Source organism: Elephas maximus, chromosome 11, assembly GCF_024166365.1.
Source record: "Elephas maximus indicus isolate mEleMax1 chromosome 11, mEleMax1 primary haplotype, whole genome shotgun sequence".
NCBI lineage: Eukaryota > Metazoa > Chordata > Mammalia > Proboscidea > Elephantidae > Elephas > Elephas maximus.
Genome location: NC_064829.1, coordinates 111607354 through 111623298, shown reverse-complemented (window position 1 = coordinate 111623298; position 15945 = coordinate 111607354). Strand labels below are relative to the sequence as shown.

Here is a 15945-nt window from a genome sequence, read left to right as displayed (position 1 = left end):
TACTTTGGGGTATGTTCAAAAATTTCCGTAATGAAAAGATTGTAACAAGTCAAACATTACCGTTTTCTGGAAAGTGTATCTTTTGCAACTGTTCACACTTTGGATGAAAAACTAAAGCTGGTAAGTTAAAAACAGGGAAGGGAGTGCATACTGCTGAAGTTCTCCTGGTGCAAATCCATCACGCTCTTCACTTATGACGTGTGCACATTTCTGAATACGTGTTTCATATTTCAATCATGAATTAAAATTTTTCAAGAATTAGCTGCTATGCATGGTCTTTCAAACGTCTTTTATAGACAAGCAAAAATGTCTGAGGGCATTCCTGCACCCACATCCTAGCAAGGGTCTCAGATGGACTGCCCAAAGGGCCAAGCAGATGCAAATGAGCAAAATGGGCCACGTGGGGCTGAGGAGAACAGGAGAAGGGGCCAGACCCCTTGTAAAAGTAGCACCTACTACTCACCTTTGAATGACAGCTTCCACGTGGCAACCAGACCCGGGCTACCAGATGGAGTCAGTCATTCCACAATTATTTCCTGTGTGCCTACTGTCTGCGCCTTCCTAGCTCTTGTGATCCTGGACATGTAGCTTAATCTCTCTGAGTATTAGTGTTCTCATCTGTTAAATGGGTATAACCATAGTTCTTGCCTCATAGGACTGTCTGTCGGGATTAAATAAACAATGATGTTAACAGTAATGATTATGCATAAATACTCACGGCAGAGCTTCTCACTCCTCCAGGGGTGCACGGTGGCCCCAGCGGCCTGGCACTCAGCAGCGTATGCAGCCAGTGCTTCACACAGTGGCCCAGATTGGCCTGGCAGCAGGCAGCGATCGTAGACGCAGTCACGCACAGCACCCTGGGGGTCCAGTGTGTTATGGCACTCCCGGAAGGGCCCCTCAGGGTCAGCAATGATGCCACACTCCTTCTTGCCCTGTAGCTGCTGGGCCACCAGTGAGTCCAGCTTGGGACAGTCACCCGGTTCAGTTGCCGCACAGCCTGGCCTTGTCTCTTCCTGCCAGCTATTCCCGAAGGCCAGGGCATTGGCAGCCTGGCCCCCACCCCGCAGAGCCAGGTCGTCGCTTGGGTCCCCGTTGAAGTTGCCACAGAGCCCACAGAGGGCCGAAGCATAGCTGCCGGGCACCTTGGCTGTCACACGGCTGTTCCAATCATAGGTGACAGTCAGGCCAAAGTCCGTGCGTATAACGGCGTTATTGCCTTGGCGGAATGTCTGAATCTGTCCATCTGCCGCTTGGAAGGGCAGGTACTTAAGGACACTGTCCACCTGGGTAGAAGTGGGGGTAGGGAGTCAGGGTGTTCACAGCTCTGTGGCCCATCTCTCTCCCCCAGCTCCAGCCACCCTGGCTTGCTTGCTCTTCTCCTGAGCACATTGTGTCCGTCTCACCTCACAGCCTATGCACTTGCTGCTCCCTCTGCCTGCCACATCATCCTACACTCTTCATCCTTCTGGTATCAGCTTAAGTCCAAACCCTTAACCCATGGCCTCCGAAGCCTACATGACCTGGCTCCCCATTACCTCCCTGTCCTGTCTTCCCCCATTCTCCCTCCCCCTCACTCTGCTCAGGCCACTCTGGCTGCCTTGATATTCCTCTAACTCACAAGCTCAGTCCAGCCTCAGGGCCTTTGCACTTTCCCTGGAACATCACCTACCACTTCTCACTGGCCGCCCCCCTTCATCCTTGAGGACTTGGCTGAAGCCCCTCCCCGCAGCCCCACCTAGGGTCCACAGCCTCCGATCTTTAGCGGGGTCCCCTGGGCCTCCAGCCCGCCCGGGCTCCACGCGGCTTACCAGCACTTGCCCAGGGTACTCTCGGCGCACTGCCACCACCACCCCGTAGGCCTCCACGCGCACGGCGCGCGTGTAGCTCACAGTCTGGCTGCCTCGATGCTCGTTCTCCACCAGCACCCGGAAGTCGGGCAACGCGGCGTTCTGGCCGCAGGAGCCGGCCAGCAGGTAAGTGCAGGTACCCATGAAGTCGAAGCGTCGCCCATCAAAGCTCACGTAGTGCGGGTCTCCGGACCCCTGGCAGGTTCCGAAGCTGTCGGGGTAGCAACCCAGGAGGCCGTCCTGGACGCGGCAGCGCTCGCCCGCCGGGCAGCCCTGCGTGTCGCTGCAGCGCACCTTCTGGGTGGCGCCGTCGCAGGTGCAGCGCCGCTGGCACCGGTCGTCGCCCCACACTGCCTGGCCGGGCGCGAGCGGGCGGCCCTCGAAGGTGCAGCCGCAGTCCGAAGCCAGCACGCAGGCGTCCCCGCTGGCCACGAAGCCCGGGAGGCACACGCAGCCCTCGACGCACTGGCGCGCGGAGCAGTTGGCCGGCGCCGCTGCGGAGTTGCAGGTGGCCGGGCAGGCTGGGCCACAGAGCTCATAGCGGCTGTTGGCCGGACAGGGCAGGGCTGTGGGGAGAAGGGGAATGCAGGGCCATAAGGCGCGCCTCGTTGGCAAGGGCGCCAGCACTTCTCTCCCCAAACCCCGCGTCTGCCTCAGAGCTCCCCAGCCAGTTCCTGGCACTTCCATCCTTCTAGGTGGCAGGCCTCACTCTCATTGCTAACCAAGCTAATCTGTCAGGAAATTCTATGAGCTCCATATTCAAAATACATCCAGAATCTGCCCCCTTCTCCTCTCACCATGCTCTCTCTCCACTCTGGTCCTGGCCACCACAGCGGCCTCCTCCCTCGTGTGTCCTCCCCCCAAGTCCTGCCCCCCCTGCCATGCTCCCAGGGTCTGTTCCCCCATGCAGCCAGGGGGACCCTGTGGAGGCCTAGTCAGATCCCCATCTCTCTCCACTGCTCCAAGCCCTCCTGTGGCTCCATCTAACTGGGGGTGAAAACCAAAGTCCTCAAGGCTGCCCCAAAGGTTTTCCAGGATCTGGCCCCATAACCTCTCTACTCTTCTCTCCTCTCATTCTCCCCTTCACTCACTCTGCTGTGGCCACGGGGCCACCTCCCCATTCCTCAGGCTCCCACCTCAGGACCTCTGCATTGGCTGTTCCCTCTGTCTGCACTGTCACTTCCTCAGAAAAGCAGTACAATATGTGGTTAAGAGCAGGGCCACTGGAGTCCAGATGGCCTGAGTTCAAGTCCCAGTTCTCCCCTTCTTAGCTGTGTGATCTCCAGCAAATGACTCATGCGCCCTGTGCCTCAGTTTCCCCATCAGTAAAACAGGATAACACACTGCATCAAGTATATTCCAACTCATAGTGGCCCAACAGAACTGCCCCATATGGCTTCCAAGGCTGTAAATCTTTAGAGAAGCAGACTGCCATATCTTTCTCCCGCAGAGCAGCTGGTGGGTTAGAACAGCCAACCTTTCAGTTGGCAGCCAAGTGCTTTAATCACTGTGCCACCAGGGCTCCTTAAATAGGATGATAAAAACCCATTGCCTTCGAGCTGATTCCGACTCATGGCGACCCTAGAGGACAGAGTAGGGTTTCCAAGGAGCACCTGGTGGATTCCAACTTCTGACCTTTTTGGTTAGCAGCCTTAGCTCTTAACCAATGTGCCACCAGGGCCCCTTAAATAGGATTATAGCAAGAACCAGTCTCACTGGGTTGTTACAAGGATGAATGAGAGTCATTGTCATTACTTAGCTGACTCCATGGCATTATCCATCTCCACTGTCACCTACTCAGAGAGCCTTCCCGGATGCCCTCTCCACGAGCCTCCCACTCACTCTTACGATGAGAACTTGACTTTAGTCCTTTTGCTCTCTGAAGATACTTAATGGGTTACCTGCTCTGTCTCTTCAACCCTGCCCACCTGCCCCAAGATATAAGTGATCTTGTCTGTCTCAGGGGCCCCTGGCGCAGTCGTTAAGAGCTACGGATGTGGGAGTTCAAATCCACCAGCTGCTCCTTGGAAACCCTGTGGGGCAGTTCCCCTCTCTCTTCTTGGGCCACTATGAGCCAGAATCGACTCAACGGCAACGGGTTTGGTTTCTTGGTTTTGTCTGTCTCAAGCACTACTGAATCGCCAGCACCAAGGACCGCGCCTAGCACATAGTATGTGCACAGTACATACTGCAGAAAGGAAGGAGTGACTGAATAAACTCACTGGTTCCTCTTCTGTGTCATGCACTGGAAAACTGGGCAAGGGCGGGGGTGGGGGAGGCTTACTGGGGAGTGGGGACACAGCAGTGACCAAGACAAACCCAACTGGCCTCAGCGCCACCCCTACACTTGCTACCCCTCCAGAGTCCCCCATTTCCAGCCCCAGGCCTGGCCCTGGATGCCCTCCTCCCCTCCCTATCCTTTCTGCCTTTTGAACATTTCTCTGGGAGCCCCGTGAGGGCAGGGACAGATGTAGCTTGGTCACCACTGTGTCCTCAACATTATCAGCACAGGCCTGGGCCAGAGAGGGGCTCAGGCAGTGCTTGTTCAGTGAGTGAATGAAGGAATAAATGATTAAGCGGATGGCTAGCTGGCTAAGGAGCTTGGACTTTATCCAGCGAACAATGGGGAGCCGTGGAAGTTGCTAAGCAAAGGAAGATGTTCCGGTTTCTGCTTGGGAACATTCTGGACTACCGCTCAAGGCAAGCCTTTGCACATGCTGTTCCCTCAGCCTGGAGCCCTCTTCGTCCTCCCTTTTTTCTGGCTAGCTCCAGCCCTCCTATGGATCTCAGCTTGGACATTCCTTTCTTTTAGGAAGCTCTCCTTGACCCCCAAGGCTGGGTCAGGAACCTTCTCTGGGCTTCCATAGCCCCACTGAGCTTCCCCCATCTTGGCTCCAACCCCTCTGCCCATCCTCCCCTGTTCCAATCCGGACTCCTCTGAGCTGTCACTGTCTGGTGACATGTCTGCCCCGGCTTTAGGCTCAATATGGGCAGAGCCTGGCAGTCTTGGCCATCATTGTGTCCCTGGCATTATCCAGCACCAAGATGAACCACAAAAAGTGCTCAGCTCCCTTGCCTGCCACCATGTGCTCCCATCCCCCACCTGGGGTATCACTCACGGCAATTGGCTGGTGACCTCCAGTCCCCGACAGAGATGCCAAGCTCCAGGCAGGCCTGGGCGTAGGCGCTGAGGCCACGGCACAGGCTGGGCCGGTCCCCGCCGACCACACACAGGTCATACACACACTCCTTCAGGAAGGTCTGGGGGTCCAGACTAGTATGGCAGTTGGCAAAGGGGCCGTTGGACAGGGTCAGCATGCCACAGAGACGGTCACCCTCATAGTGCTGAGCCTGGCCCTGGGTGCAGGTGGGACAGTTGCTCTGACAGCCGTCCTGGCACAGGTAGTCCCCATCATCCAGCTTCCAGCTCTGGGCGAACTCCACGGCGTTAGGCGCCTGATCCCAGTCAGGTGTGAGGAAGTCATCAGCGGGGTCACCGTTATAGTTGCCACACAGCCCGCACACCTGGTCTTGGAAGCGCTTGGGCAGGCTCAGGGCCAGCTGGCAGTCCCAGTCATAGTTGACCACGAGACCAAAGTCCAGCTCCACCACGGCCCGCCTCCCGCTCTGGTACACACGCAGGCGACCGTCGCTGAGGGAGACTGGCAGGCGTGAGCGCTGGTGGTCGATCTACAGAGGGGGCAAGGGGGGGAAGGTCAGTCCCCCGTGTGGCCTGGCCTTCAGCCCCTCATCTCCTCCCACTCGCTCCCTCTGCTCCAGGTGTGCTGGGAAGCCTTCTGCTACTGCCAGAGTCCAAGCCTGTCCCACTTCAGGATCCTTGCTCTTGTGGTTCCCTCGGCCTGAATTGCTCTTCCTCAGATATCCATGTGGTTCACTACTTCAACTCCTACAAAATCTTTGCTCAAATGTTACCTTCTGGGTGAGGCCTTCTCTGACCACCCTGTTTTAAATGGCGACCTCTAACAACATCTGGTGCACATCCTAGCACGATTCTACCAGTAGCAGCAAACCTTTGTCAGGTCACTGACCACTGTGAGGACTGACAAAAGCTATGGACCCTCTGCCTGAAAACTGCCGACACATACAAAACTCTACACACAATTCCAGGGATGTGAAGTCCCCCTGAGCGTTTACCTTTTAATAATTAAAAAAAAAAAAGAACCCAAAACTGTTGCTGTTGACTCTGACTCATGGCGACCCCATGTGTTACAGAGTAGAACTGCTCCATAGGGTTTTCTTGGCTGTAATCTTTACGGAAGCAGTTTGCCAGGCCTTTCTTCTGCAGCATCACTGGGTGGGTTTGAGCCACCAACCTTTAGGTTAGCAGTTGATCACAAACCGCTTGTATCCCCCAGGGACCTTATCTTAATCCACCTGGTTATTAATCACACAGATCTACCCACATATTCACAAAATGAGGGAGGTAGGAGAATATTCATCACAGTGTCGTTTGCAGTAATGCACAAGGTGTCCGTAAACAAATAAAAACCAGAACACTTGCTGCAGAGTCAATTTGGACTCACGGTGACCCCCGTCAGAATAGAACTGGGCTCAGTAAGGTTTTCAATAGCTGGAATCTTACAGAAGTAAACGGCCAGGCTTTTATTCTGAGGTGCCGCTGGGTGGATTTGAGCTATCAACATTTCAGTTAGTATCTGTCACCGTCCAGTCAATTCTGACTCATAGTGACCCTATAGGACAGAGTAGAACTGCCCCATAGGGTTTCCAAGGAGCCGTTGGTGAATTCGAACTGCCGAACCTTTGGGTTAGCAGCTACAGCTCACCGTAGCTCTTATCCACTGCACCACCAGGGCTCCAGGGACCTTAATGTGTCCGTCCGAAAGACCCAAGCCCATTGCCATCAAGTCAATTCCAGCTCATGGCGACCCTCTGTGCTTCGGAGTAGAACTTCACTCCACAGGTTTTTCAAGAGCTGTAATCTTATGGAAGCAGATTGCCAGGCCTTTCTTCCATGGTGCCACTAGATGGGTTCGAACTGCCAGTCTTTTTTGTTAGTAAACAAGTACAAACCGTTTGCAACACCCAAAGACCTTCGTGTGTCCATAAAACCAAACCGAATCTGTTGTCGTCGAGTCAATTCTGACTCACAGTGACCTCACAGGACAGGGCAGAACTGCCCCACAGGGCTTCCAAGGCTGTAATCTTTACAGAAGCTGACTGCCATGTTTTCTCCTCTGGAGAGACTGGTGGGTTCGAACCACCAACACCTTTCTGTTAGCAGCTGAGCACTTAACCACTGTGCCACCAGGGCAACTTAATGTGTCCACGGGGATTAGTTAAATGAATTATGGTGCATCCATCTACGGGAGGACTACGTAGGTGTGAAAAAGAATGATGAAGCTTTCTGTGCACTGAGGCAGAAATAATTCTAGAAAGTACCGCTGTGTGCAAAAAGCAAGGTGCGCAACAGTGCACTTAGGACGCTAGCAATTGTTAAGAAATGGGGGGAGATAAGAATATATGTTGATTCTTAACTCATAAGAATATACGTTAATAACTTGTATTGGCATAAAGCAGCCCTAGAAGAATACTCAAGAAGTCAGTAAAGGTGGTTACCTATAGAGTGGAGGAAAAACCACATGAAGACAGAAATAGAAGCAAGACTTTTCACAATATGCCCTTTTTATTTTGAGCCATGGGAATGCTTTACCTGTTTAAAAAAACCAATTGACTGCACTACTGTGGAAGAGCCTCATATGTGTTATGCTGGGCAGAAAAAGCCTTACAACACGGAAATACAGGGTGGAGGGAAGGAGTGTGCTGTCTCATTACGGCGAGAGCAACTAGAAGTATATAGCAAGGTGTATATAAATTTTTGTATGAGAGACTGACTTGATTTGTAAACTTTCACTTAAAGCCCAATAAAACTTTTTTTTTTTAAAGAAGCCTTACAGAAAAGGTTGTACACTACGTGACTCCATTTATACCAAGTTCTTTGAGTCGATTCCAACTCATGGCAACCGTGTGTGTGTGTCAGAATAGAACTGGCTACAGCAATGGGTAGATTAGTTCTATCTGTTCGAGAATTTGGCATAAATGGAATCATATAGGGTCTTCAATGCTATGACTTTTCAGAAGCACATTGCCAGACCTTTCTTCTGAGGTGCCTCTGGGTGAGTTTGAACCACCAACCTTTAGGTTAGTCAAGTGATTAACCATTTGCACTACCCAGGAATCCTGAAACAAATCTATGGCAGAAAAAAAAATTTTCAGAACAACAGTTGCCTTTGGGGTAGGTCAGGTGTTGCCTGAAAAGAGGCAGAGGGAATGTTCTAGAGTTACGAAAATATTCTATGTCTTGATAGGGGTTTGCGTTGCACATTTTTCAAAGCTCAGTGAACTGTGAATTTTATTGTATATAAATTTTATACCAAAAGTAAGAAAAAGAGCTATAAAAATATTGTATCCCAGTTAATGATATGTATGTTCAAATGTTTAGGAGTGAAGTGTGCTGATGTCAGGAACTCACTTTGGAGCACATCAAAAAATACAAGGGGTTGTTGAATGGACAGAGGGATGGACAGATGGACAGAGATGTCAGAAAGCAAGAAGAGGAAAATGCTAATTACAGAATCTAGGTGATGGATATTTGAGTGTTCACTGTGTAATGACTTCGACTTTTCTGGAAGTTTGAATATTTTCATCATGTTGTTGTTGTTGGGTGCTGTCCAGACTACTCTGACTCATAGCGACCGCATGTGACAGAGTAGAACTGCCCCATAGGGTATCCAAGGAATGGCTGGTGGATTCCAACTGCTGACCTTTTGGTTAGCAGCCAAGCTCTTAACCCACTCTGCCACCAGGGCTCCTTTACATGTATATAAAAAAAAAAAAAATAGATATATAAAATCCCTGCACATACAACTTCTAGAAATGGAATTGCTGGATGAAAGGGTTTTAAGGGTTGTGCTATTGTTGTAATGTGTGGTGGCATGGATTCCAACTCATAGCGACCCTATAAGACAGAGTAGAACTGCCCCCATAGAGTTTTCAAGGAGCGCCTGCTGGGTTTGAACTGCCGACCTTTAGTTAGCAGCCGTGCTCTTAACCAATGCACTACCAGGGCTCCAAGGGTTGTGCTACGAGGTTTCAACCCCCTCCCCGTCCCTTCCCACCTTCACGGTCCGCCCCACCAGAGGGTCAGGTTGGCTACTGTAACACCTGGCCTCTACCTCCTCTTTTGGACCGGCAGCTCATGGGTGTTCAACCCTGCAGCCTCCGGACACTCACCCGGGCGAAGCCGACCTCCCCGCGGGCCAGCGCCACGGAGTGGCTGTAGGCGCGCACGGTGACAAAGCCCACGTAGGAGACCCGGGGGTTGCCGCGATGCTGGTTCTTGGCCTCCACGCTGAAGGCCGGCAGGCTCTCGTCCGTGCTGCACAGCTCCGCCATCGTGTACGTGCATGTGCCCATCATGTCGTAGCGACGGCCATCGAAGGTGGTGTAATGGGGGTCACCCTGGGCGCGGCACGTGGCCGTGGGCTGCGCCACGCACTTGGCCTTGCCGCCCACCACCTGGCAGTGCTGCCCGGACCCGCACTTGACGCCTTCGCAGGAGGGCTTCTCTGCAGAGAGCAGGGTTTGGAGAGAGGAAGGCAGGAAACAGGGAGACAAAGAGTCAGGCGTGTGGGCATTTGTGCGTGCGTGCATGTATGCGTGCATGCATGCGTGTGGGCATGTGCGCGTGTGTGTGTGCATGGGTGCATGCTTGCGTGTATGCGTGCGTATGTGTGTGTGGGGGGTGGGTGGGAAGGGTGAATCCTGGTGCTCTCCTTCCGTGGAGAGGTTTGGGCAGCTCACTGATCATAACCCATTTTAGAGATGGGGAAACTGAGGTCTCAACCCCGGGTTTCTGATCCCTAACTTTAAGATTTTATTCTCTACAGCCCAGCTCAGCCCAGAAGAGCAGGAAGGCAGTGAGGAAGGATAGGTGGGAACCATCGTGGAAATGTTCATTTGTGTTTGTTCTGTCCCTGTTTCCCCTCTCCCCACCAGGGTCAACAGGCTGAAGGAATTTCAGTTTTCTTTTTTAAGGGCAGAGAATGAAAGAGAAAGGTGGTTCTACCAGTGGGAATGACCGGTGGAGCCAGGATGCCTAGGTTCAAACCCTGGCCCCAGCAATTGACCATGTGACCTTGGACAAAGTTATTTAAACTCTCTGTGGCTCAATGGCCTCATTTGTAACATGGGATGATAATAATACCTTCTTCATAGAGTTTTTTTTGGGGGGGGGTGTGTGGATGTTGTCAGATTTAAATGAGCTAAAACAGGGAGGGTTTGGAAGTGAACCCAAGTGTTAGTTGCGTGTTACCTACTGTAATTAATCACCCACCCCGCCCCCATTCTACCTGGTATGGTATGTCCTCGCCATCAAGCCCAAAGTGGCCCCTTGAAGTTGGGGCCTTCAGTGCCCTGGAGGCGGCCTATTTTTCCCTGTACTGGAAATCCCAATGTCTAGGGTCCTACTTTGGAGGGAGGATCCACACAGGAAAAAAGCCATCCTTCCTCCATCTGCCTCCCAGTCTTCAAAGCTCTTGCCTTCCTACCCCTCCTAGTGATAGCTCACCTTTACATAGCCCTCGTCATTAATCAGATACCTGCCTAAGTCGTTTACAAATGCTAGCTCATTTAACCCTCACTACTTTTTTTCTCTTCACAACCTGGGAGGCAGGGGCAGTTACTATTCCCATTTTACAGATGTAGAAACTGAGACCCAGAGAGATGAAGTCACTTGCCCAAGATCACACAAGCAGAGCTGGGATTTGAACCTGGGCACTCTGGCTCTAGGGCCTGTGCCCTCAAACACCCCACTGCCCTGCCTGGTGGCAGCTCCCCAGCAGACTTGAGCCTGAGGTGGCACACAGCAGCCCAGAATTCTGATTAACTATATTAAGACATGTAAAGCCTCCTAGAAAGGTCCCTGGTATACTGCGAGACACGCTTCTCCCAGCGTGGTAGTCATCCTTATTAGTGTACTTTTAGACCGCCCAAGTTTGGCATAAACAGCCCTATCCGATATGGAGCAAGGGGGAGTGGCAGTTATTATTATTATTATTTTGTTGTTGTTGTTGCAACTGTATCAGTTGCTAAAATATCAACATACTTCCAAACTGGTTGGAAAGAAGCTGCTGATCTGAGCCCCCAGAGATCCCCCCTCTGGGTGCTGTGACTCTCCCCTAGGACCCTTTTCCCAGCCTCCCCACAAGCCAAGAGCTGAAGGGTGGTGCTGGAAACCATGGGGGCTCCTGCGACCCCACTGCCATGCTCTGGCCGACATCTCTTCTGACTGGTTGGTGCCCTGGATACACTGGGAGGGTCGGGGAGGCTAGGAAGCCTTAAGGAAGGAGGACAGGGAGGGTGGAGGTGAGAGTGGACAGCCCAGCTGAGCCAGAAAATTCCAGAGGAGCAGGGGGGTGGGAAAGGGGAAAAGCCGAGAGAGGCTGCAGAGGGGTCACCAGGTGGCCAGAACCAGGGGTCATTTCCCAACACTCACTGTGGTCACAGGCAGCTGCCGTCCCGAAGCCCAGAGCCTGGGCCAGCCCGAAGGTGAGCAGACCGAAGTCAGTGGCAGCCTCAGCCGTGTGGGTCTTGTCAGCAGTACCGAGGTCCACCTCAGCATATGAGAACTCACTGCCTGGCACAGCTGTCCAGGTGACCTTGGTCCCCAGCACCTGCCCGTCTATGGTCAGCCCCTCAACAGCCTTTGTTGGTGCCACCACCATGGCCAAATTCTCAATGCCTGGCAAGCTGTTGACCACGTAGGCAGGGCAGTAGGCTGCCACGTCTGGGATCAGGACCAAGTAGGGGTCATAGGTCACTCTGTCCTTCACGGCACCAGTGCCAAACAGCAGGACCTGGATGCCCACGTCTGCAGACAGGTAGAGTGGATGGGATGGCCGGATCTCAAACTCCACCACGTCACCTGACTGGAGCCTGCGGGAACCAGTGGTACCCCCATGGTTGTAGGTCAGCTTTGTGGCCTGACTGGCCACAACGTAGGCCAGATCATAGGGGGCCTGAGAAGCCAGAGAGGGCACCACATAGCGGGTGCCCCAGGAAGATGTGGGTAGCAGCTGCTCTACCACGTGGTCACAGCTTGTGTGTTTCTGGGCACAGCTGTGGCCAGCGAGGACAGCCACGGGGCTACTGGCTGTGACTTTGGACCCCGAGAGATCAGCTATGCTCTGTAGCTGGGCCACAGCAAAGGGCTGCAGAGTCACATTCAGGACACTACCGGAAGGGTAGATCCTTCCCTGGAATGTCACTATCCCCTTCAGGTGGATACTGACCAAGGCGCCCGCAGCCCCAGCCACCACAGCAAACTCCTTGAGATTCGAGGCTGAGGGGCCGGGGGGCGTGAACACAAAGTAAGTGGTGCCCAGGGTGTGGACAGGCCACAGCAGCGTCACATCTGCCGTGTTGGGCTTCTCGTTCACAGCCTGCACAGAGATGTTGCGGTCCGAGTGGACCACCACTGCACGCTGGAAGATGTTACTGCCGGCCATCTCAGCCTTGGAGGTGATGTTGACCACGACTGACTGTCCGGGCTTCACGGTGACATTCTGCAAGGTGTTGTCTGTCCGACTGAGGATGGAGACTGAGGCAGGGCTCTCTGACAGACTGGTGATGAGAAGGCGCAGGCTGGCTGTGCTGTACCCTGGGTGGTAGTTCTGCAGGAAGGCCGTGAGGAATTCCTCTCCCCCGGTGGTCCTGGGGCCCACCGAGGCCTCCTGGGTCAGCCCTGGGGTGAGAAAATATAGCTGAGAATCCACTTACCCAGTCCTCCCTATCAGAAACCCAACCCCTTGCCTGGATTGTTGTTGTTGTTAGGTGCTGTTGAGTCGGTTCTGACTCAAAGTGACACTATGCACAACAGAACGAAACACTGCCTGGTCCTGCCCCATCCTTACAATCATTATTATGCTTGAGCTCATTGTTGCAGCCGCTGGGTCAATCCACCTCATCGAGGGTCTTCCTCTTTTCCACTAACCCTGTACTCTGCCAAGCATGATGTCCTTCTCCAGGGACTCATCCCTCCTGACAACATGTCCAAAGTATGTAAGACGCAGTCTCGCCGTCGTTGCTTCTAAGGAGCGTTCTGGTTGTACTTCTTCTAAGACAGACTTGTTCGTTCTCTTGGCAGTCCATGGTATATTCAATATTCTTCGCCAACACCACAATTCAAACGCATCAATTCTTCTTCGGTCTTCCTTATTCATTGTCCAGCTTTCACATGCATATGACGTGATTGAAAATACCATGGCTTGGGTCAGGCACACCTTAGTCTTCAAGGTGACATCTTTGCTCTTCAACACTTTAATGAGGTCCTTTGCATCAGATTTGCCCAATGCAATGCGTCTTTTGATTTCTTGACTGCTGCTTCCATGGCTGTTGATTGTGGATTCAAGTAAAATGAAATCCTTGACAACTTCAATCATTTCTCCATTTATCATGATGTTGCCTGGGTAGTATGTTGAAATATTAACTTGGGCTTATTCCTCTCTTCTCTTTCCTTTCTCCTTATTCATGCAGAATTCACCTATAAGCATTCCTGGCTTTTGTTTTCCAAAACCCTGAACACTTTAGACAGAGGTCTCAGACTCAAACACAGAGGGAGCCAAGCAAGGAATATACTGTGAAGCAGTCCGGGTGGCGCCTTGTGGAGCCTGGGGCACTCATATTCCATCTCAAGTGGGTTGGTGCTACTAACTTTTACCAGTTGCCATCACTTCAACTTTGACTCATGGCGACCCCATGGGTGTCAGAGGAGAACTGTGCTCCACAGGGTTTTCATGGCTGATCTTTCAAAAGCAGATCACCAGGCCTTTCTTCCAAGGCACCTCTGGGTGGACTCAAACCTTTCAGTTAGCAGCTGAGGCGTTAAGGGTTTATACTACCCAGGGATAGTGCTACTCACTTTAGCCTAGTGTGCTATGAAGAATTGCCAGCTATTTTTTTTTTTTCTTAATGCTAAATCTTCCCAGTTTTCAACAGAAGGTGGCAAGCTGGATTGTCATGAAAAATGTTTTCCAAGTGCAGGGCCCTAACTGGCTAGACTTGGCTGCCAGTTTGTGATTTTGTCTTAATCAGACTCGGGGGTAAGTGTTGAGGAGGCAAAGGGAAGAAGTTTCCAGGAGTGTGGACAAAATGTCTCCCAGAAACTGAGGGGAGAGGGAGCTTCTCAACACCCCCCAACTAGGAAGAGATTCCCCAGGGCTGGGAGGAGGGAAAGGGAAAGGTTGAAGGAGTCATGGATGACTGCTGGCCGCATAAGACGAGCCTTGGAAGATAACCCAGTGTCTCACAGGGGCCAGGGGATCAGGGGCAAGGACATTTAAAAATAACCTAGATGGGTATTGACTGATGTCTAGAGGGCTCTGGTACCCCCTCCTTCCGCCAGTATTTTGGCTCTACCTATATCCCTGCTGGGAGCCCTGGTGGTGTACTGGTTAAGAGCTGGACTGCTAATCAGAAGATCAGGAGTTGGAATCCACCAGCTGCTCCTTGGAAACCTTATGGGGCAGTCCTATTCTGTCCTATAGGGTCACTATGAGTCAGAATCAACTCGATGGCAACGGGTTTAGTTTGGTTTTTTTGAAGTCCCTGGGTGGTGCAAATGATTAAACGCTTGACTGCTAACAGAAAAAATGGAGATTTCAGTCCACCCAGAGGCACTATCAAAAAAAAGGCCTGTGATCTGCCTCTGAACAGTCAGCCACTGAAAACCCTCTGGGGCACAGTTCTACTCCGACACACATGGGGTCGCCATGAGTCAGAGCTGACTTGATGGCAACTGGTTGGGTTCCCTAAGACTCTAGTCACGGGTACAACCCTGGGAGAAGTGGGGACAAAGCCCTCTAAGGATGACTTTAATGAAATTTCCCATCACCCCAGCAGAATGAAGACTCAGAAAGCCAAGAATGTGGTAGTTCTTGGACACTTGAATTTGGGAACTAAGGTTTTCACCTGCTTTTCTCAAGAGGGGAGACAGAGCGGGGGGATCCCACCACAATTCTCTGCAGAACCAAAGGGGCCACTCCCCCATCTCAGCTCATCTGGGGTGATAGTGGGGAGATGGGTTTGTGGGAGGGGCATAATTGGAGGAGGCTGAACCAGGCAGGCAGAGTTCCCCAGATTGTGGCAAGGAAGTAGATGGGGTCTCAGTCTGACTTACCCCACAGAAGGGTTGCTCCAGCCCACAGCATCCACCAGCTCCACAGGGAACCCATGTCTGCAGTAGGGAAAAAGAGAGGTGTCTTACCCTCCGTCCAGAGACAGTGTCCCCAGGAGGACAGAGGGCCCAGTCTCAGGACAGGAGCCACCAGGGCACCAGGAAGGCTGAGATAGGAGGAAAGTTAGGCAGATGGGGTGAAGTGGGCTGGATCGAAGACCAATATGTATGTGGGGAGCTGGCTGCCGAGAGGGCCTAGGGGTGGGGAGGGAGGATACAGAGGCAAGGATGGGGAGCTGGCTGCCCAGAGGGCCTGAGTGGGGTAGGAAGACCTGGAGCCAGAGGCAAGAGTAGGGGCCTGATGTCCCACTTCTGAGGAGGACTTCATCTCTCACCTGCAGGTCCCTGGAGCTATAGGGCCAACCTGTAGGCTGGGCTTTATAGTGGGGGTTTCTTGTCTGCTTAGACCACACCCTGGGTCACTTGCCAGGCAGATGGTGCCAACTTCCTGGACGAGGCTCCTGTTTCCAGGGCCCCGAGCCGTGGGGAACCCCCAGGGCCTGGCAAGGGTGGAGAGCTCACCTGGGCACCTGGGTCCTGGGAGGGGTGTGTGAACAGCTGGTGGCTATGCCCTGGGAGTTGCTGGAAACTTCAGCCCTGGGAGGGTGGTGTCCCTGAAGGAGACAGCTGGGAAGCAGGGTGCTGAGGACCCAGGTCCCTGGAAGGGGGGTGGCAAGAGGCGTCATTTGGTCTTGTTTGCTGGCCTGCTGGCCAGGTTCATTCCTTTGGCCTCTGCCAAGAACAACAGAAAGGACCCACATCCGGATCCTTGTGACTCCCTAATCCCCGAGGACCTACCCCTGGTCCCCAGCCACCCACTCA

At 52.8% G+C, this 15945-nt stretch overlaps 1 protein-coding gene across 2 annotated transcripts in view; it reads right to left on the bottom strand.

Annotated features, from left to right (window-relative positions):
* Nucleotides 1-15123, bottom strand: part of FCGBP (Fc gamma binding protein) — a 47346-nt gene extending 32223 nt beyond the window's left edge. For both annotated transcript variants that reach the window (XM_049901632.1, XM_049901633.1), the window contains exons 1-6: nucleotides 15067-15123; nucleotides 11386-12633; nucleotides 9123-9457; nucleotides 4970-5540; nucleotides 1812-2416; nucleotides 719-1286 (exon numbers count right to left, since the gene is read on the bottom strand). In XM_049901632.1, coding sequence (XP_049757589.1) covers nucleotides 719-1286; nucleotides 1812-2416; nucleotides 4970-5540; nucleotides 9123-9457; nucleotides 11386-12633; nucleotides 15067-15121 — 3382 coding nt within the window. In that variant the 5' untranslated portion in view covers nucleotides 15122-15123. The remainder of the gene's footprint in view (nucleotides 1-718; nucleotides 1287-1811; nucleotides 2417-4969; nucleotides 5541-9122; nucleotides 9458-11385; nucleotides 12634-15066) is intronic.
* Between the last annotated feature and the right edge of the window lie 822 nt (nucleotides 15124-15945).